Source organism: Pseudopipra pipra, chromosome 25, assembly GCF_036250125.1.
Source record: "Pseudopipra pipra isolate bDixPip1 chromosome 25, bDixPip1.hap1, whole genome shotgun sequence".
NCBI classification, from domain to species: Eukaryota; Metazoa; Chordata; class Aves; order Passeriformes; family Pipridae; genus Pseudopipra; species Pseudopipra pipra.
The window spans coordinates 4,314,583-4,335,602 of record NC_087573.1 but is presented as its reverse complement, the minus strand read 5'-3'; the positions used below and the strand labels follow the sequence as shown (position 1 = coordinate 4,335,602).

The window sequence follows — 21,020 nt, the reverse complement described above, 5'->3', positions numbered from 1 at the left end:
TTTGGGGGAGGGGGAGAATAAAAAAGGCAAGGAAACCCATCTTATGGTTTCTGCTTCAGTCAGCTCTAGGTGACAGAAGGGTTGAAATATTGCAATATTTTTATGTTTCAGATGAATGCCTCTGATAACTGTGTACCAAAACTTGGTTTGACTTTGAATAGGAAATTGTGGTTGTTTGTGGGGTTTTGTTTGAGGTTTTTTAGGCAGCTTAACTTAAGATTTCCAGGGTTTGCTTAAATTCAACGTCATGTTAACTAGTGAATATAGAGACAGAGCACGTGATCTCTGCTGGCTTTTCACCCCCTTTGGTGACGTGGTTGTGCTGCAGCTCAGGGAATTCCACTGTGATTCTCGGTGGTTTTCTGAGCCTTCTGCAACTTTCAGGTCATTTGCAAAATGACACATCATCTGGAGGTGGAAAGTACAGAAGGACCACAGCTTTAAGGAGAAGTTCTGATGCAAATTTTTACCTCTTTGTGGTACCATGTACATTAAAAAAAAGTGTAAGGGAAGGAGAACATATGACAGAGGCAAATGTATGATGATGGAAGCAATGAGTGTTGAAATTTTTATGTGCTGATTTCTATGGAAGTCTTTACACTGTCTGACCAAATATTTCTCTCTCTCTTTTTTTTTTTTTATTAGGATAAAAGAAGTAAATGAAACGAACAAACGAGTGGAACAGGAAATCAAAGTGGCAATATTCACCCTCATCAATGAAATCAATAAAAAGGGAAAATCTCTCTTACAGCACCTCGAGGTACAGTTAAGAGAACAAGGAATGTTCAGTTTCCAGTCCCCTCTTAAACTTGAAAACAGTTTGTTTGTTGTGACTGCAGGTGTTGTAATACTAATATTGCCTCTGAGTAGTGTGTTGGAGTTAAATCTCTTGTTTATCCTTTCATAAGAACCTGTGGCTCCTTTAGTGTCTGTGCCTCATATTCAAAATCAGGCTCATTGTAAAGGAGTGTGTGAAAATCTCCTTTTCATGTTCTCTTTGCCATATTTCTGTATTATTGTGTAACTCTAAGGTGTGTGTAATGTAACCTTTTCCTCAAACAGGTTTTTTAAGGTTCATGTAAGAATAGACACAGCAGTCTTATGTATTTTTACATGAAGGTGTAAAGCTGGTATTTAAAGTTACAGAGATTGGAATAAAGGAGACAAAGACTTCAGGCATCCTTTCCAGATAGCACATCCTGAATAATATTTATATTCTGACTTACATTTTCATGGATTTTAATAAAACTTATTATTACTTCCTTTGTCTGAGAGGAAATCCATCATAAGAAGATAGTTAATTGCATATGGCCAGTCTGCCATGATGAAAAATTTAAGATCAAGTGAATTACAATAGATTTTTTTCTGGTTAAAGAACAATTATGTGGCAAGGAAATGGAATATTCCTGGAAGAAAAAAAATAATTTGATCATGAGTAAAAGAAATAATTTAAAATTACATGAATTTTGGCTTTTCTTGATTACTTAATGTTTGTTACAAGCTAGAAAATTGCTCCCTCGATTTCTTTGCTGTGTTGCTGTGCCTTGGAAGAAATCGAGGGAGAAACTGGTCTTGTTTTATTTGTTGATAATTTTCTGGGATAAAGCAGAGGCTCTTCTCTGAGCCCACAGTCATCCCTGCAATTTGATATCTCTGGGAAGAATGGTGGAAGGGAATATTAGAGAATTATTGATGGTTCCAGCACTCTGAGAGTGAGCATTGGTAAAAGCTGCATTGCTTGGGACATTTTCCTTTTGCTCCAAGAACTGGAACAGCCATTTGCATTTTCCTCCTGAACCTGAAACCCCCCCGTTGTAATAAAGTTTTTGTTTCTTTGTAGAATGTAACAAAGGAGAGACAGATGAAGTTAATACAGCAGCAGAATGACATCACTGGGCTGTCCCGACAAGTGAAGCACGTGATGAACTTCACGAACTGGGCGATCGCGAGCGGCAGCAGCACCGCTCTGCTCTACAGCAAACGGCTGGTGAGGGCACCCTCTGACTGTCCTCTGGGATCTCCTGAGCTGGAAGGGATCACAGGATCATCCAGTCCACCCCTGGCCCTGCACAGGACACCCCAAAATCTCACCCTGTTCCTGAGCGTGTTGTCCAAATGCTCCTGGAGCTCTGGCAGCCTTGGGGCCGTGCCCACTGCCCTGGGGAGCCTGTTCAGTGCCCAACCACCCTCTGGGGGAAGGACCTTTCCTAATATCCAACCTAAACCTCTCCTGACACAGCTCCAGCCATTCCCTCGAGACCTGTCAATAGTCACAGAGAGCAGAGATTGGAACTGTCCCTCACGAGGAAGCTCGAGACCCTGATGAGCTCTGACCTCAGGCTCCTCTTCTCCAGATGAACAGACCAAGTGACCTCAACCACTCCTTGTGTGGCTGTGCAGACTGGACTGTACAGTTCAGAGAATGATTAGTCAAAAAAATTTCTAAGTATTGTTGCAGCTTCACTAGATCATATCCAAGGAAGAGGCAATGAGTTGTTCATATGTCATTTAATAAACTAAAACCCCCCTTCTGTAACAATGGGATAGATTTCCCAACTTGAACACTACTTTTCATTTGTGAATTAAGGATTTAGGGGTATTACTGTAGAAGGAATGGGGTCAAGCTCTGTAAAGACACCTCAGTGTTTCACTTGAGTCATTGCATTACTATTATGATGTAACAGTGCTGCTCTTTAATCCTTGGAGTAAAAAGTGAGTTGTACAGCAGATGATTTTCCTGGTGAATTGAGAACTTTCCAAGGCTGTGAACCAAACTTGCTGTTGGCAGTCCTTGTTGGTGTTTCACAGCCTAAACTCTCTAGGCAAAAGCACACTTCTTACTTCTCTGTCTTTATTTCTTTGTCACCAAGTGTGTTTTTGCTTTCCATCAGATAACATTCCAGTTACGGCACATTTTGAAGGCCCGTTGTGATCCCGTCCCAGCTGCCAACGGAGCAATACGGTTCCATTGTGACCCCACCTTCTGGGCCAAGAATGTTGTCAATTTAGGTGAGAAAACTGTGGGTTTGTTCTGTGTTACTTGAAAAACTCAGTTGAGTTGGGGATGTTCATCCACCATGGGTGAGTTGGAGTGCAATACATCTGTTAATGCAGGAGACCAAAACTCTTGACATAACCCATCCAGTCCTGATGATCCTCTTTATCTACTCTGTTCTTTCTAGTAGCAAAGCTTTCTCAAAGGGTTTTGGGAACCAGTGGGAATGGTTCTAGGAATGACACTAATCCTGGAATAGTTTGGGTTGGGAGGGACCTTAAAGCTCATCTCATCCCACCCCCTGCCATGGCCAGGGACACCTCCCACTAGCCCAGGTTGCTCCAAGCCCTGTCCCACCTGGCCTTGGACACTTCCAGGGATGGGGCAGCCACAGCTTCTTGGGCAACCTGTGCCAGTTCCAGTATATTGAAATATAATCACTTAGACTTTGTAAAGCACTGGTTTTGAATGAGAGAAGAGGGAGGTGAGACCTGTTAGCACCTGCCTGTGAACTTCTCTGTTGGGTAAAACTGCAGTAGAAAATCAGATAAAAATACCAGCTTTTGTGTGTACTTGCTGCTTACTCTGAGTCCACTATCCAGGTTGTGGTGTTCCTGTCTTCAGTCAAGGAGGTTCATTCCCCAGGGCAGGCAGAGAAGGAAGCAGGAAACTCTCTATAAAATGGGGCATGCAGATCCCAAGGATCTATGTTAACAGTCAAAAATAACATTTTTGCCTTTTCCCTTTAGAGAGGTAACATGGTCCACCACATTTTAGGAAGGCAGGGCTTGCTTGTAGCAGTTTTATGTTGTGTTTATGTAACCTGTTCTTAGTCACTCAGTTGTGGGACACTCTTCACTGTCACCCAAATATCTCTTCCCAGGCTTTGCTTCCTTAAATATAGAAACTTTATGCTCAAAAATTTTTTTCTCATCTTTTTTGTGGTGAACACAGAGCAGTCATCTCTACCTGTCTTGGCTTTTAAGACTATGCAGTTCCAGTTCTTTCACTCTTTCCTCACAAAACACGTTTTTAATTTTGCAATTTCTTCTTGTAGTCTGAGTTCTCGTTTTGTTTCTGTCATATATGGTTATAGAGACTTAAAAAGGAAATTTCAAGCTTGAATTGCTTTTTTACTGCCACTGTGGAAACTGCAGTAGAAACATCTGAATGTTTTGCATTTATCAACCTTTGGATGATGATGGAGTTTTAAGTGTTTCCTTTTTTTTTGGTTGGTTTTGTTTAGGTAACCTTGTCATTGAAAATAAACCAGCCCCTAGTTACACTCCTAATGTAGTGGTTGGGCAAACCCCTCCAGCAACAAACCACATCAGCAAAGCTCCAGGACAGATCAATCTTGCACAGCTTCGACTCCAGCACATGCAGCAGCAAGTTTATGCCCAAAAACACCAGCAGCTGCAGCAGATGAGGATGGCACAGCCATCATCTGCATCTACAGTGCCCAGGCAGAGCAGCCAACAAGTCCTCCAGCAGCAGGTAAGTGTCTTTTATGTTGTTATTTCACTCAAAATTGCCCTGTCAAATATAAACTTAGAAAGCAGTTTATAAACTAAAATCTGTTGAAATTTGACATCCTTTAATGTGATGGCTCTTGGCTTTGCTTGATGTTATGTTACTCGTAATCCTACTACTGTGGGAAGAGATTGGCTTCTTTTCTCCCTGTTGAAAGCAAAAATTTTAAAAAACACAAACCCTTGCAGCCTCCCAGGTTGATCAGCATGCAGACCATGCAGAGGGGTAACATGAACTGTGGGGCTTTCCAAGCACATCAGATGAGAATGGCTCAGAATGCTGCTCGTATACCAGGAATCCCACGCCACAATGGACCTCAATACTCCATGATGCAACCTCACCTTCAAAGACAAGTATATCCTGTGTACACGCTTCATTTGTGCCATTGTGCCAGACTTTCATTCCAGTAGATGGTACCTCCAGCTGTAAATGTGTCTCTCTGTCACCCCTGTTAACTCCCAGCCCCACACATTGATATGCTCTGCCATTGCACGGTGACATTTCTGTACTGTCAGGTGACATTTGGTGCTGAAACCTTAAAAATGAAATGTGATATTTGTATTGCATTTTTAGTTCTGGGAAGCAGAACGTTTCCTTTGGCACTTTTCAGTGACATTCAGCTTTTGGGTTTCCGTAGAGAATGCTGAGGAATAGCCAAGTTCAGAGTGGTGTAGCTGAGGGGTTTTTATTGAACTAAATTCTAAAGTGGTTTTAAATTCAAACCTGAAGCATGATGCAGAGCTCTGTATGCCATTAAGAATAAAAATGATTGATAATGAATGTTAATGTGACTAAGAAATCAAAAGTGAGTTTATATTACTTGAAACAGTCGCTTTTTTCTTAAAATTTATAGAGAGATGTATGAACTCTAAAGTTCTCTTTGGAGGAAGTAATTGCCTTAAAAAAAAAGAAAAAGAAAATGTTTTGGTGGAAGATGTGCTGTATATTTAAATGTCTAGGCACATAAGGTGTATTTTTCTTTCCAAGTGAAGAGAAACAGCAGTTGCTTTGCATTCAGTGCTGTCAGGTGACGGTGATAGATGGGAGCTGGTGTGGTTTTGGTCGAGGTCTGTCACACAGTGCATGTGTTGCAGTGTCCCTGCAGTGCCTGCCCTGTCTGTAACACAGCCCTGCTCTCTGCTCTCTCCCTGCAGCACTCGAACCCTGGGCATGCTGGGCCTTTTCCAGTGGTTTCTGTGCACAACACCACAATAAACCCCACCAGCCCCACCACAGCAACCATGGCCAGTGCAAACAGGGGGCCCACGAGTCCGTCCGTCTCGGCCATCGAGCTCATCCCCTCTGTGACAAACCCAGAGAACCTGCCTTCCCTGCCAGATATCCCACCCATCCAGGTCAGTGGTGCTCATCAGGCACTTAGCACTGGAATCTGTTTCCCTTTCCATGTATTTTTTTCATTTGGATACCAGTGTGCATCCGTGGAATGATACGGTTGTCATTTGAAATTTAAATTAAAATCTTCAGCCCTTCACTTGGGCTGTTTTCTCCTCCTGTTAACCTGCTCCACCTGTTAACCTGTAGATTAATCAGTATTTAATGTGTGTCAGATAGTAAAATTGAGACTTTTAATAATCCCAAGTGTTAATTTCCTTTCTTCCACAAGGCCATCCCGTGGGAAGGATATCACTAGAATAGTAGAATAGTTGTGGAAAATACCACTACAATAGTTAAATAGTTGTGGAAGATATCAGTAGAACAGTTGAATAGTTAAGATATCACTAGAATAGTTGAATGGTTATGGAAGATATCACTGGAATAGTTGAATAGTTACATATTTTGAGTGTCCTGAATGGTGATTTATTCAGGGTTAAAATTGCCTGGAGCTTCTCTGTGATATTCCTAAAGGTAGCAGAGGCAGGAAGCACAGAGGGAAGGTGTCCCACTGCCCCACAGAGAGGGGACATGAGCTGAGGTAGATTTTGAAGTGGACCCCATTTGGAGAGGTCAAAAGAATAATTTAATGTACATGTGGAGGCAAAGAAAGTAAAAGTAATGTGTTTTCTGCAGGAGTGTTTGGGAGGCCAGGGGGAAGAGTCTTCATCTTGAGATGTGTACATTGAAATGCCCATATAAAGCACAGGAGATCTGGTCATTGTACAGGAAACAAAACCTAAATTCCAGCCAAGCAGATGGTCTGGTTTAATACCAACAGCAACTCTAACATTTAATCTATAGAGTGTGAGAATAGGAGGAAAAAAAAGAATCACATCTCAGTGATCTGTGGTGCTGAGGCTTTGCTTACTCATTAGAACAAAACACAAGTGTGAGTGGCTGTGCCTAATTCATCTTTCTATGTGTGAAGTTCAGGAGGCACCAAGTTAGAAATAGTTGTTAGTGGGATAGTCCAGAACATTCACATGCAGCTTCCAGGTGCACTGAAAATGCAGAATTCTGTTAAGATGCTCTTTTTTTATACCTGTTCATGCAATAGTTGTTGTGGATTTTAGTTGGAGTTAGTGGATAGGGAGCTGTTAGTCCTTCAAGCTGCTTGCAGTCATTAAAACTTGAATACAGTGTGTTTCAAACATGTTATTTGCAGTTATGCTCTCTTGCAGTTAATGGCTTTAAGCAGTTACAGCAGTAGGGTCCCTGTTTCTTTGGCTTTAACAGATACTGAAATCTGTGTGAAAAGTGAATGGGAGGGAGATTTCCCATCACATTAAGGACAAACAAGTTCATGGTTTCCCTTAATTGTGGAATAACTCTTGCAACATCAGTGATCTGGTAGTTCATGACTAACACCATGTGTGTGAGTAACACTGAGCACCTGGGAACCAGAAAGTTTGGAATGACCTGGAGTAGGTGCAGCCTGGGACCATTCTGGAAGAACTCTGATTTAGGAGCCTTTGAAAAATCTGACTTTAAATTTCCTATTTGAAAGCCTCATCTCTGTATAAAACTGATGAAAATGTTTGCTGGTGTCCCAAATCCTCTAAGGGAGAGGGAGCAATTCCCATAAAGATGCTGATTGCTGTTTAAAGATGTTCAACTTGAATTAGACCTCTGTGATTCAGATTTTTGTTGTTTTCTTCTTAGCTTGAAGATGCTGGTTCAAATAGTTTAGATAACCTGCTAAGCAGATACATTACAGGCAGCCACCTCCCCCCACAGCCCACGAGTACCATGAATCCCTCCCCAGGACCTTCAGCTCTGTCTCCAGGGTCATCAGGTAAATGTGATGGGTATTTGTGGTATTTAAGTTGAAAACAATTGTTTACCATTTTTTACCAAAATTTATTTAAAATTTATTTTGCTCAGAAATAGATTCTTTTGGAAATTTAAATTTTACCCTCCTTCAGAAAAGTTTTTATAGTAACAAACTGCCAGCCCATGAGTGAAGTATTCCAGATACATGTAGAGATAATATTTTTGTCCTGTGTTACCACAATTGGGGTTTTTGTGCATCAGAGGACACAGTTCAGTTATTGTCCCCAAATGATGACTGGCTGGACCATTCTGAGGTTTGGGAAGTAAGTTTATAGAATAGCTTAGTCACAGAAATACACCCAACAATCATTTGAGCAGGGTCATTCTGAGTATAACCAGTTAATGGCAGACATTTCATTATGGATGTGAACAAATTAAGTCACCAGTACCTAAGGCTGAGTTATTTAAATATTGGAAATGTCCATTCCTATTAGAAAGAAGATGATTTCAGTCACTAGGAAGAAGTTTTTCCTTGTGAGGGTGGGGAGGCCCTGGCACAGGTTGCCCAGAGAAGCTGTGGCTGCCCCATCCCTGGAAGTGTCCAAGGCCAGGTTGGACAGGGCTTGGAGCAACCTGGGCTAGTGGAAGGTGTCCCTGCCTGTGGCAGGGGGTGGGACTGGATGAGCTTTAAGTTCCCAAACCACTCTGGGATTTCATAGGTGTTTCTCTTGATCTTCTCTCCAAGATGGTGTGGGTGAAGGGGTGCAGCAGTGGGACTTACAATGTTTCTCAAAACCTGCATGCAAACCATTCAGAGTCTGCTTTTTTGACTTTATCAGAGCATAAAATTCGAGGGCATGGTTTGGATTAGCTGAAATAATTACTGGGTCTCTTACCAACCATGTGTTGTCTTTTTTTTATTTAATTTGATCTGATCAAATGACAAAGAACAGCTGACTTAGGTGACTTATTAGATTAGGATATTTTAGCAGCATTTCTGGTGTTACTCAACACTAGTCATTATACTTCAGAATGTAAACTTGTACCAAGTCAACTTCTGTGCTGCTTCTTTGCAGGTTTATCCAACTCCCACACTCCAGTGAGGCCACCCAGTACCTCCAGCACAGGGAGCAGAGGAAGGTGAGTGATGTGTCACATTAACACTGCCAGGCTGGAAATTCAGACATGAAGAATTAAAAAAAAAAAGAATTAGCAGTGGATTAATAGGGCTTCAATATAATTATGACTCAAAAATGGAAGAATGCTTACATGGAGATTTATATTCTTTATTTTTTCCCTTCACTGTGATTCTCTGCTGTAAACTCGAGCTTTTGTAAATGTTCTGACGTGCTTTGCCTTTCATTTGGGAAACAGTTACCTAAATTTCTTTGCCCTGATGATTTTTCCTCTTATTTATGTGCTGCTGTCTTTCTAGCTGTGGCTCCTCGGGCAGAACTGCTGAGAAAACTGGTGTTAACTTCAAGGCTGACCAAGTGAAAGTAAAGCAAGAGCCAGGCACAGAGGAAGAGATCTGCAGCTTCTCAGGAACAGTAAAACAGGAGAAAACAGAGGATGGCAGGAGGAGTGCTTGCATGGTAAAGTTAGTTTATGTAACAATATGTCATGGTTGTCCTAGCAGCATGTTTAAGAATTTGGAAATAAAGAAAAAAAAAAGGCAATTTTACTCGTAACCCTCATTCTGAGAGGTGTTTTCTCCCTGACAGTGCTCTGCCAGGCACAGGGTAGTCTGTCATATAAATTTTATCTTTAGCTATTAAAGTTAAATACCCACAGTGTGGTGTGTTTGCTGCTTTTAATCCTTAGTTAATAAAAGCTATAAGTCACCTACTAATAGTAGTTCTTGGATATTCACCCATATGTAATTACATTCAGAAATCTCCCAATCAGTCAAAAGTTCTTATGCCAGAGCATAAATAAAATATTCATCCAAGAGAATATTTTTTTGGTGTTACCCAGCTATGCTTGATTTAATGGGATTGTGTACTTGGAACAGGGTGGTGGATTGGAGGAGTTTTCCTAATGTCAATGAAAGTTAGTTTTTAATGAATGATCATTAAAGGAAAGATCATTTAGGAAGAAATTCTTTACAGAAAGGGTAATCAGACATTGGAATGGGCTGCCCAGGGAGGTGATGGATTCTCCATCCCTGGAGGTTTTTAAGATAAAACTGGATGTGGCATCAGTGCCATGGGCTGGGAACCACGGTGGTGTTAGATCAAGAGTTGGACTTGATGATCTCAGAGGTCCCTTCCAACCTGACTGATTCTATGATTCTATGATCAGTGTATTTGGCCTGAAAGTTTATCATGTTGTATATCAGGAGAAATGAGTGTGTTCTTGAAAGGAAGGGCTTGTGAAAAAGTAGCTTTCAATATTATGTGCCCCTCAGCTCTTCATAATACTTTCCCACTTATTTTGGGATATGAGTGTACTACCTTTAAACAGTGGATGGCTTTTGAATTCCAGCACATGAAGGAAGGTGCCCTTCTAAAATTGCCTCTCTCCCGCTTCTCCTTTCAGCTCAGCAGCCCTGAGAGCAGCTTGACACCACCACTATCCACCACCTTGCACCTGGAAAGCGAGTTAGAAGCGTTGGGGAGCCTGGAAAACCACGTGAAGACAGAGCCAGCGGATCTGAGCGAGAGCTGCAAGCAGTCAGGGCACGGGCTGGTGAACGGCAAGTCCCCCGTGCGCAGCCTCATGCACCGCTCGGCCCGCGCCGGGGGAGAGGGGAACAACAAGGACGACGACCCCAACGAGGACTGGTGTGCTGTGTGCCAGAACGGGGGGGACCTGCTGTGCTGTGAGAAGTGCCCCAAGGTGTTCCACCTCACCTGTCACGTACCAACACTCCTCAGCTTCCCCAGGTACGGGATCGCCGTCGGCCCGGAGGACGTGGGCAGAGGCCAGGCAGAGAGGGAACTGGGAGTGGGGATGGACAGGGAGCTGAACTGGAGCCAGAGTGTGCCCAGGGGGACAAGAAGGCCAATGGATCCTGGCCTGGCTCAGGAACAGGGTGGCCAACAGGTCCAGGGAAGTGATTCTTGCCCTGGACTCAGCACTGGTGAGGCCACCCCTGGAGTGCTGTGTCCAGTTCTGGGCCCTCAGCTCAGGAAGGACATGGAGGGGCTGGAGCAGGTCCAGAGAAGAGCAACGAGGCTGGGGAAGGGACTGGAGCACAAGTGCTGTGAGGAGAGGCTGAGGGAGCTGGGGCTGTTCAGCCTGGAGAAGAGGAGGCTCAGGGGAGACCTCCTCACTCTCTGCAACTCCCTGACAGGAGGGGGGAGCCAGGGGGGGGTTGGTCTCTTTTCCCAGGCAACTCTCAGCAAGACAAGAGGGCTGGGTCTGCAGCTGTGCCAGGGGAGGTTGAGGTTGGATATTAGAAAGAATTTCTTTCCAGAGAGGGTGCTCAGCCATTGGAATGGGCTGCCCAGGGAGGTGGTGGATTCTCCATCCCTGGAGGTTTTTAAGAAGGGACTGGATGTGGCATCAGTGCCATGGGCTGGGAACCACAGCGGGGTTGGATCAAGGGTTGGACTTGATGATCTCTGAGGTCCCTTCCAACCCAGCTGATTCTGTGATTCATGGGGGGAGATTGTCCATAGTGCCAAAACTGTGTTTTGCTCCACCCCAGCTGGTTCTGGGTGGTTTCTTGGAGTAAAACTTTTAGTAAGACTTGTAGTAAAGACTTTTCCAATGCCTGCCTGAATTGTTTGTGCCTGGTCAGTGTTCAGCTGATAAACAGGTGATCTCTCAGACTGTGATACTCTTACGTGGAGTTTATTTTAAGGTGAGATGAGAGTGGTGGTGTAAAGTATTAAAACATCATTGGGAGAGGAATATGAGGGCAGGAAAAATGGCCTGCACTGGCAGGGTTATTGTGAGCATAAAGGGTTATTCTTTAGCTTTGGATATTCAAGTCATTACTGCAGTAGAGTGTGAATCTGTAAGAGTGAAAAAAACTTTGTAGTCCCTGATGAGAATTTGCCCCTGGATATCTGCAATAACTGTGGTTTTTCTCTTCAGTGGAGAGTGGATATGTACATTCTGCAGAGATCTGAGCAAACCTGAAGTAGAGTATGATTGTGACAATTCACAGCACAGCAAGAAGGGGAAAACAGCACAAGGCCTGAGTCCTGTGGACCAAAGGGTAGGTCTCAAATCTGCAGGAATCTACTTCCTAGGAAAAAGTGCTTTCTCAGATTAGCTCTCCCCCACTGTTTGGAGATGGTTTTGCTGTGGCTGCAGCAAATTAAATGTGAATCTGGCTCTTGCAAAACAACCCAAAATGATTATAATGAGATTTTTCTTGCTGTGAGATGTGGCCACATCTCCAGGTGTTGGTGACTGTGGGAATGTTCTACTGCATTGGGACTGTAATCACTTAGTAGCTAAAATTTTATGTAAACACATATTCTATATTTAAATGCATCATTTAACATCTTCTTAATTAGAAATTCTTGGTATTTAGCATCGATGTAACCTTCATAAAATAGTTCTGGAAGTTTGGTGTGTTAAGTCCAAGCTGTGAGAGCTGCTGCAAGTGGATTTTTGGGGAAGGTATAATGGCCTTGACAGTCAGAATTCATTTTACCTTTATCAATCAGCCTGTGTGTAAAGTGTTCTCAAACCAAATTCCTCCAAAGGATTTACAAGCAAAGCAAAGAAAAATATTTCAACAGGGAGTTTATAAGAAACCTCTGGGTTTGGTTTCAGATGTTTAATTTTGTCTTGTGGTGAAAAGAGACATCTGTAGCTCAGTCCTTTCCTGTTACATGTGGTTGTGATTGGACAAAAGCAGTAAAAGGAACTGTAGTTTGTTGTGTTTTGTTTTGTTTTGTTTTGTTTTTTTTAATTTGCAGTAGATTAGCATGCCCCTCTCCATGTTAAATTTTAGCCCTTGGCTTTTGTTTAGGAAGAAGAAAGCAAAGAGGAAGTTTGTGAACATTATGTGTTCTGCCTCTCAACTCTGCCCTCCTAAAAATTGTAACTTTCCTAATTAAGCTTTTGGGAGTTGCATCTAAATTTTCTAGTACTAAGCTGTTGAAGTACAAACCTATTTAAAACAGGGAGGTGTGAATTTCTGTGCTAAGGATAAATTAGGAGTATCAATCTGAGGCTGTTTTATTGCTTTATAGAAATGTGAACGTCTCCTGCTTTACCTGTATTGCCACGAGCTGAGCATTGAATTTCAGGAGCCAGTCCCAGCCTCGGTGAGTCTCCTGGAACACAGTTTGTGGTTTATTTCTGATAGAACATCTCTGAAAGTCTGGAGTTGAAGGAGCTGACTTTACTAGAAGCATGTCCCCCTTGATCAATCTAAAAGTTCTGGCAGTCATCCAGTATTTTGTGATACTGAAAGAAGCTGATTCTGTAGCTTCCCCATGCAGATGCTTCACTTCCAGTCTCTTAAAATAGATATTTAAAAATACTTTCAATTAGCAGTTATTGACTTGGAAGAGGATGTCTCAGGATACCCATGAAATTCAAAATGCTTTGGGAGAGCTCTTTTTTTCTTTTTGGACAAACTTTTGAATGAAAAGAGGAAAAAAACTGCTTTGACTCTTCTGTTTTCAACTGTAAAAGAAGTAACTGTAGTGAAAAGCCTTTCTATGCTGTGATAACATAGAATAATGGAATTATTTGGGTTGAAAGAGACCTTAAAGCCCATCTCATTCCACCCCGTGCTGTGGGCAGGGACACCTTCCACTAGCCCAGGTTGCTCAGAGCTCCATCCAGCCTGGCCTTGGACACTTCTAGGGATGGGGCAGCCACAGCTTCTCTGGGCACCCTGTGCCAGGGCCCCCCATCCTCACAGGGAAAACAATTCCTTCCCAATATCCCATCTCACCCTGCCCTCTGGCAGTGGGAAGCCATTCCTCCTTGTCCTGTCACTCCATACCCTTGTAAAGAACTTTTTAAACAGTTTGAGGGAAGGAAGTTCTTTGCCTTTGCCGAACATAAAGTGTGTGATGAGACCAACTCACCGAAAGCTTCAAAACACTCAACTCCCTCCGTGAGCTCTGTGGTGATTTCAGTGATAAACCACTGTTTGCTCTTCACAGATACCAAACTACTATAAAATCATAAAGAAACCCATGGATCTGTCCACGGTGAAGAAGAAGCTGCAGAAGAAGCATTCCCAGCACTACCAGAGCCCCGAGGATTTCGTGGCAGACGTGCGGTTGATCTTCAAGAACTGTGACCGGTTTAATGAAGTATGTTAACTTCCAATCTCAGCACTCTGCTCTCTTTAGATTAAAGATTGATCTCAGCATGCTTGTGCAGCTTCTCCAGTTAAAGGCTCTGCTTCCAGTCTTAACTTCTGCTTTTGGAGCAGATGCCAAAGCAGGCACTTAAAAACCAAACCAAACAAAGGCAACTGCAGAAATATTTCTCCTTTTTAGTTAAATTGGGAGTTCAGGCTTTCACAGAGGGAACTCTTAAAGTGCTTTCACTGGTATGGATCTCTGACTGAGGGGCAGGGTGACCTCGTTACTGTGTGAAGTGCTTAGAAAGTATGGCAATAAAGACAAACAAAGTCCTTAAAAACTGTTTCAAACTGTACAGATAATTGTTTTACACTCATGAAATGTGGTAAATTCTATGGAGGAGCTTCCTCTACTGAGAAGTGCCTTTCTGAAGAATATTCTGGTTCTAGTACCTCACAGAGGCTGAATACAGAAAAGCTTTAAGGTTGTTATTGCCAGTATTGACCTTACTGCTTTAGCTCATGGGTAGCTGGGCTCTCACAAAAAACAGTTTTCAGTGGATAGCTTGGGTATGGAGTCATATCTTTTACTAATTTTGCAATGATCCCATCTCATAATGAAATATTTGTACCTTACATGTGAAATGTGGCTTGGGGAGATGAATTACCTGAGTGTTACTGCTACTGGGGCAATGGAAAAATAATCTGAATATTAAAAAAAAATGGTGATACTGTGGTGAGACAGAGTAGGAGCTCAGAGGGTTCCTAATTTCTGACAAAAGGCATCACAGGGAGTGGCTTTCTTCTGACCTTAGAAATGCATAAACAGGCCAATATTTCTCTGTAAACTGTAACCTGAATTTGCAGTGTTTGGGTTGCACTTCTTGCTCCGTGCAGAAGTAAATTGAAGGGACTGCACAGAGCTGCAATTAAAATCCCACTAGTGAAAATCAAGGTTAATGATGTGATGCTGTAAATGCTCACAAGCATTTGGGACTTGGTCAGCCCCAACTCCTTTATGTCTCTGCATTAGATGGAGGTTCATGAGCACTGGGGGAAGAAGTTGCAATTATGTGAACTTCTCAATCAAGGGAATTAATGAAGCAGCTACTGTAGGGTAAAACAAGCTGCAGCTCTCAGGGACCAGAGTAAAACAAAGGAGGAAGGGACTGAGGGATGTGGTGGTTTTTTTCTTATTTTTCTTTCTAAAAAAAAAAAAAAGAAAAGATGTTTCAGCTTGTCTGGCCTATGGTGAAAGTTGAGTCCCCCTGACCCCTCACAGTGGCATCATATCTAGTGCCTCTAAGCCAAATGCTTTTAAAAAGCAGAAATCCAAGTTGGGTCAGACCCCTGGAAAGCAGTTTCCTGGAGCACTTCTCTCCAGAGTGAGACTTTCCACAAAAACGTCTAGGCAACGAAAACTGAGAACCAAGAAAGCAGTCATGAGTAGAAAATGACTGGGAGCCATTTATTTGTGCAAGAGTTGTGTGTTTTGTTGAAGGTTTATTTACCACCTAAGACTGTCTTAAACCTGCTGCCTCTAAGTTTGGGAACTAAAGAGCTCAGCCCATAACAAACTGTGGTGTTGTTATGGCTGACTTTAGTCATCCAATCCTATGCAAGCTGGTAAACTTTAGGAAGGATTATAATTTCATTTTTTTTGACTCTGGTATCCTTTTTAGATGATGAAAGTTGTTCAAGTTTATGCAGAAACACAAGAGATTAATTTGAAGGTAAGCGTTTCAGACCATGCACACTTGGTGAAGGGATGTGCATTTCCAACAGGTGAATATTCCTGTCTTCTTTCATCCACAGGCTGATTCAGAAGTAGCACAGGCAGGGAAGGCAGTTGCATTATACTTTGAAGATAAACTTTCAGAGATCTACCCAGACAGGACCTTCCAGCCTTTGCCTGAATTTGAGCAGGAAGAGGATGATGGTGAAATAACTGAGGACTCCGATGAAGATTTTATACAACCACGTAGAAAACGCCTAAAATCAGATGAGAGACCAGTGCATATAAAGTAATCTAATGATATGGACCTGAAATTTATTGTAAAAACTGTTATTTAAGTGTTCCTGGAATATTATCATGCCTGCAGTGGCCATCTTGAAGAAGCTGATAGCTTTTTAAACAGTATTAGATTACAAAAAACACTTGTACAGAAAAACATTCGCATCAAAAGGGGAAAAAAACCTGTATTGTAAATTTTTGGTGGTTTGTATTTTTTTTTTCCTTGATCCTTTCTTTTCCTGATGGAGGGGACACACTCATCCTGGTCTCACAGATAGAGGTGGAGGAAATGTTGAAGAGAAGCAGATTTGATAAGAGATGTTCCATGTACAGCTGAGACTGTGTAGGAGAACGTTCTGCATGACTGGACCAACACAGTGACTGTATCTTGCATTACACTGCAGTGTAAACTGTGAGCAAAGTCCCTGAAATCCCCTCTCTGTGTGAACTCAAGTGTGTGTTGGTCATTGCTTTGGTCATCTCATTGCAGCAGAGTTGTGAATAACTGGTCTTCTGTGTCGATCAATTATTGACATTTTACTTTCTTTACTCCATTTTATGTGTAGCAAAAGGTAAAAGAAAAATATCATTAAACTGTTCTGAATTGGCAAGTGCAGGAATGTGAGTTTTTTGACAGGCAGAAGGAGCTAAGCTGGTGGCAACAATCTCTTTCAGTAGGATGAGGTGTATTTATTAAAATCCTGTACCCAGAACATTTTAATGGAGTTCATGGCAGAAGTCTCAGCGTTGTCATCTGTCCCTGATCCCCCTGATGAGGCAGAATGTTCTTTCCAGTATTCATTCTCTAGTTTCTGTACTTAAAATATAGACTGAAGAGGTAATAACTGGTTGGGGTGTTTTTCCAGTCTTCCTAAATATCAGTTTCTAATAGACCACTCGGCAAACAATAACATATTAACTACCAAATGTGTAAAATTTCCTGTATTCACTTTGTCTTATTTGTAAATAGTGAATTGAGATTTCTTGCAGATCAGCAACATTTGCTGAACTGTTTTTAAGCTAATATGTATTCTTATTGATTGTTCCTATCAAGAAAAGATTTGTAATATATGCTATTTCTAACATTGCATTCATTTTGAGGTTCTGTCTTATTTTTCTTAGAGTTACTTCTCAGAACTTTTCTTCAGAAGCAGCTTGTGAGCAAAATGTCCAGAAGGATTGGAATCAGTCTGAGTTTGGGTTATCTGTCCACCCACTTGCACAGACCAGGATTTGGCTTTGAGTGGTTTCTGGTCAAACAGTGAAAACAGAACAATTTCCCAAATCCCCTCAGTGAGCCTTGAGGCACCTCTGCTGTGCCTTCCCCTTGGACACTGCCTTCACCCCTGTGAAATCAGGGTCAGCACAAGGATTTATAGTTTGAATAGTTGTTTTCTTTCCTGACAGAAGTTAATACCAGAAATAATGAATGTCATTTCTGGCCTTCACATCGCTCTTGCTAAAGTAAGGTGAAGAATTCATGTGATCAGATGAGCTCGAGTTTGACAGGCTCTGAATTTGCCATAATTTGTGTGAATACAACAATTCTGTGGTAAATCCCTGGGGGTTTGGTGTCCTTAGCAACTCCTGTGACATTGTACACACTTTACCATAATGGTAAAGAGAAATATTTTAGCACAATATCAGATTTGAGCTCTGCTCTCAGCAGTCTTTACGCAAAGAACTGCAGATCTGGTTGCTTTTCATGAGAACTGAGTCTGTACATTGGGACTCCCCCTCTCTCACAAAAAAAAATGAGTGGACTGAAGGTATTTGTGACTTCAAGCTCACTTCTTCACTCAGATGTTACAGTTAAACTGGTTGGGGTTTTTTCCATTTCTCAGATATTAACAATAGTGATGGTTTAAATTTAATTTTTAGCAGTTTGTACGTGAAAAGAAGAGGAAAAAGGAATTCCATTTCAACATCTTAAATTGACAGAGAGCAAAAGCTTTGCCCATAGAAAGGCTGACATGTGTGAATAGGACACTGGTAGTGACAAGGGATCATTTCATGGCTCTGTGTATTGCCTATTTATGCATTTTTAGTTTCTCAGCTTCATTTTGCAAAAGGAATATTATTAAAATTATCATGAAAATAAGATTTTTGTGAATTCTCTTCAATTGGGTCCCTGTTTTTACAGCGCTTACACTCTTTGGGTTCTGGACCTCCAGGCCTCAGCTTTTGAACTGTTCCCTGGGCACCAGCCATGGATTGAATCCTGCAGAGCCCCCCAGCCTGAGCCAGAGCGTGGGATGGGCACGGTGGGATCCCCTGGGAGCAGAGTGGGGAAGGAGGAGGCTACTGCAGGAACAGGACCCTCTGCCTCCCACCCAGACCCTCGAGCACATGTTCCATGTTTTGGGACAGCCTCTCTTTTGGGGTGGCCTCTCCAGTCATTCACTCCTTACAACAGCCAGGAAACTTGTCCAGCTCTAGGTCAGCAGCTTCTGCCCCCCAGGAGTAAAGCTGAGCTTGGCCTCACTGAGTCCGAGCTCTTCTGCACAGATCCCACTGAACCCTCCAGAACTGCTCCTTCCATCCAGGCCCCCAGTGTGGGGATCCACAGATGATGTGGAATTTTGAATGTGTGCAAGAAATCTCAAGTGTATCTTTTATTTATAAATCTTTCCCCCCTCCCTTCACTTTGGAACTCCCAAAGCAACGATTCAATGATGGTTTTGAAAGCAGCAAAATTCTGTTTGAAAATACTTGAAAGGGTAGATAAGCTCTGCTAATCCATTTCCTGATCCTGTAGGCTGGGTGTTCATCACAGAACTGGGAAGGGTTTGCTCAGTGAAAGCAGTTTTTGGTGCCTCACTGTGTGTAACTTGTTCAGGAGCAAATTAAGGGGTTTGTGTTAATGAGTCACCGATTCTCGGAGCGTCTTCCCCGTGCCAGGTGCTGTGTGTGCAAGGGGTGGGAGTGATTTTACCTGGGGATTTAGAGCACACCTTACATCAGGAAATCTTGGAAAAGACAGGGCCAGGCCCTTGGTGTGATCCCAGTGCTCCAGGGGGGGGGCAGGAGGGGTCTGGCCCTTGGTTTGACTCTGCTCTCGTTTAAAACACTCGTAAAAATTCATGTCTCAATTTCTGTTGTAAATGACCCTGAGGTTTAAGTTAATCCAAAGAAGTAAAAGGCAACTTGCTTTTGAAATAGGAGTGAAAAGTGCACAGTGTGGGCTTCTCAGTTACCTCAGATGTGTCCATGTAATTCCTGGTGATTAGTGCTAATTCCACCAGCTGAGTGGGCTCAGGGTTTTTATTTAAATATGCCTTGAATAAGTGGCCTGGGGTATAAGAAGGCAGAGTTATTATCCAAAAAAAAGGATGTTCCCCCCAACTTCTGCAAACAGAAATGCTCAGTTCAGTGGAGAGGCTGTTCCTCTGTGTGGGACGTCACCACTGCTGGTCCTTGTGACACTTGACTGTCACACACACTGTGCTGGCTCAGTGAAATGTTTTATAAACATTCCTGCAAGGCACTGGAGCTCAAGTCCTTAAAATGAGCCCAAATTTCTGTTTCATCACCTGGTTTGTTGGCTGACCTCGAAAAGTTTGGGTTATGGCAGCAGTATTTTGAAGCTCTGGGTATGGTGTTGGCTTTTCCAGTTGGCTTTTCATTGTTTTTCTTAATCTCTTCCTTGGAAAAAGCAATAAAAGTGCTTTGTCTGCTGCCTGTCAGCGTGACAGGAATCCTTTCCTTTGGGTAGTGATTTTATAGGGAAGTTTGTATGCATATCACCAAGCCTAGCTTTTAAAAACAGAGTGTGCAGCAGTTATTGACAGTATAGCGTGGCATTTTATTTTAAAAATTGGAGGAAGTTCCATGTTTTTTTTAAGAAGTAGGTGCTTGAGCAAATAATGGAGGTACTTCTTTAAAATAAAAATGTTTATGCCACAGTTTGCATAGACATATTTCAGATGGAACATACAGATTGCATCTTTGGGTATGTGATTTATTTTATCTTCTCAAAGTGTGGGTAAAGGAACTCTTCCATCTACTTCCAGCTTGCTTATGGGGATCCTACTTTCTATGCTTGCTAATGTATCAGGATTGAATTATCTTTCCAAAATCACAGTTAATTTGGGAATCTTTGTTATAAGTGAACTGTAAAATGTCTGAAATGCAGTTTTGGCCTTTTCTGTGGAGTGATCTCACAGCTCGAGGCTGCTGTCTTTAGGATTTATGGAATTTCTGGAATTTCTACAAGGAGAGGTACTAAAATACTTTATAAGCTGGACTTGTTGCAGGATTCAGTCTGGAGTGACCTCCCCTGACACCTCTGCTGGGCTGCAGAGGGGGGGATTTTTAGGTTCAGAACACCATTTTTAGGTTCAGAACACCATGACACATGTATATAATCCTATACAGATTTGTGCAGTTCAAAGCTTGTTTTCCATGTAAACGTACTCCTGGAAGGGTTAAATTCATGGCATTCTTGGATTCTTCAATGCTTCCAGTATTGGAACTGGTTCTTTTTTGCACATAGTAGACTTGGCTCATCTTTTGATATGATTCTTCAAAAAACCAAGTGCTGTTTCTGTGATATTGTATTATCTGAATCACCATATTTAACTTTTTTTTTTTAAAAAAAGGTATCGTTTCTAATTGTTCTGTTCCTGTGGTTTTTGCTGGTGTGTAATTAAAAAAAAATGAAATTTTTCTTTCCCTGGTTATTTAATACTTTAGCTGCCTGTAAATATCTCTTGTTAAGTGCTCTGGAATGTGCTGTAGAAGTTGTATTAGCTCAGTTTAAAGCATTGTTTGAGACCTATTTTGGTTTGGTTATTTCTATTAAATCCGAAAAATCACTCTTTCAATTTGAGTTTTCTTTTTTTGCACACCATTAGGTACAGATTCACATCTGGCAAAAGACTTTTCTGACACCTGCAGTGTGGAAAACAGGGTGAAAATCAGGCTGCAGGAGCTCAGATGTGCCCAGCTGGGGCTGTGGCATCCAGACACAAAATGATTTGGCACTTTGGTGTGAAACATGGGGGTTTGAGGGTTTCTCAGTTTTTTTAGTGCTGCTGCTCATCCTGAAATTGGAGGGGACAGTTCAAGGTGTGCAG

At 42.1% G+C, this 21,020-nt stretch overlaps 1 protein-coding gene across 3 annotated transcripts in view; it reads left to right on the top strand.

The window, feature by feature from the left end:
* TRIM33 (tripartite motif containing 33) overlaps positions 1 to 20,768 on the top strand; it is a 37,269-nt gene extending 16,501 nt beyond the window's left edge. Inside the window, exons 6-20 of one of the 3 annotated variants that reach the window (XM_064635985.1) lie at positions 646 to 760; positions 1,841 to 1,987; positions 2,892 to 3,009; positions 4,242 to 4,492; positions 4,717 to 4,881; positions 5,683 to 5,883; positions 7,586 to 7,718; positions 8,773 to 8,836; positions 9,132 to 9,291; positions 10,238 to 10,584; positions 11,744 to 11,867; positions 12,856 to 12,930; positions 13,783 to 13,935; positions 15,611 to 15,661; positions 15,744 to 20,768. In XM_064635985.1, coding sequence (XP_064492055.1) covers positions 646 to 760; positions 1,841 to 1,987; positions 2,892 to 3,009; positions 4,242 to 4,492; positions 4,717 to 4,881; positions 5,683 to 5,883; positions 7,586 to 7,718; positions 8,773 to 8,836; positions 9,132 to 9,291; positions 10,238 to 10,584; positions 11,744 to 11,867; positions 12,856 to 12,930; positions 13,783 to 13,935; positions 15,611 to 15,661; positions 15,744 to 15,956 — 2,317 coding nt within the window. In that variant the 3' untranslated portion in view covers positions 15,957 to 20,768. The remainder of the gene's footprint in view (positions 1 to 645; positions 761 to 1,840; positions 1,988 to 2,891; positions 3,010 to 4,241; positions 4,493 to 4,716; positions 4,882 to 5,682; positions 5,884 to 7,585; positions 7,719 to 8,772; positions 8,837 to 9,131; positions 9,292 to 10,237; positions 10,585 to 11,743; positions 11,868 to 12,855; positions 12,931 to 13,782; positions 13,936 to 15,610; positions 15,662 to 15,743) is intronic. The other 2 variants (XM_064635987.1, XM_064635986.1) reach the window with 2 other exon arrangements.
* The last annotated feature ends 252 nt before the right edge of the window (positions 20,769 to 21,020 follow it).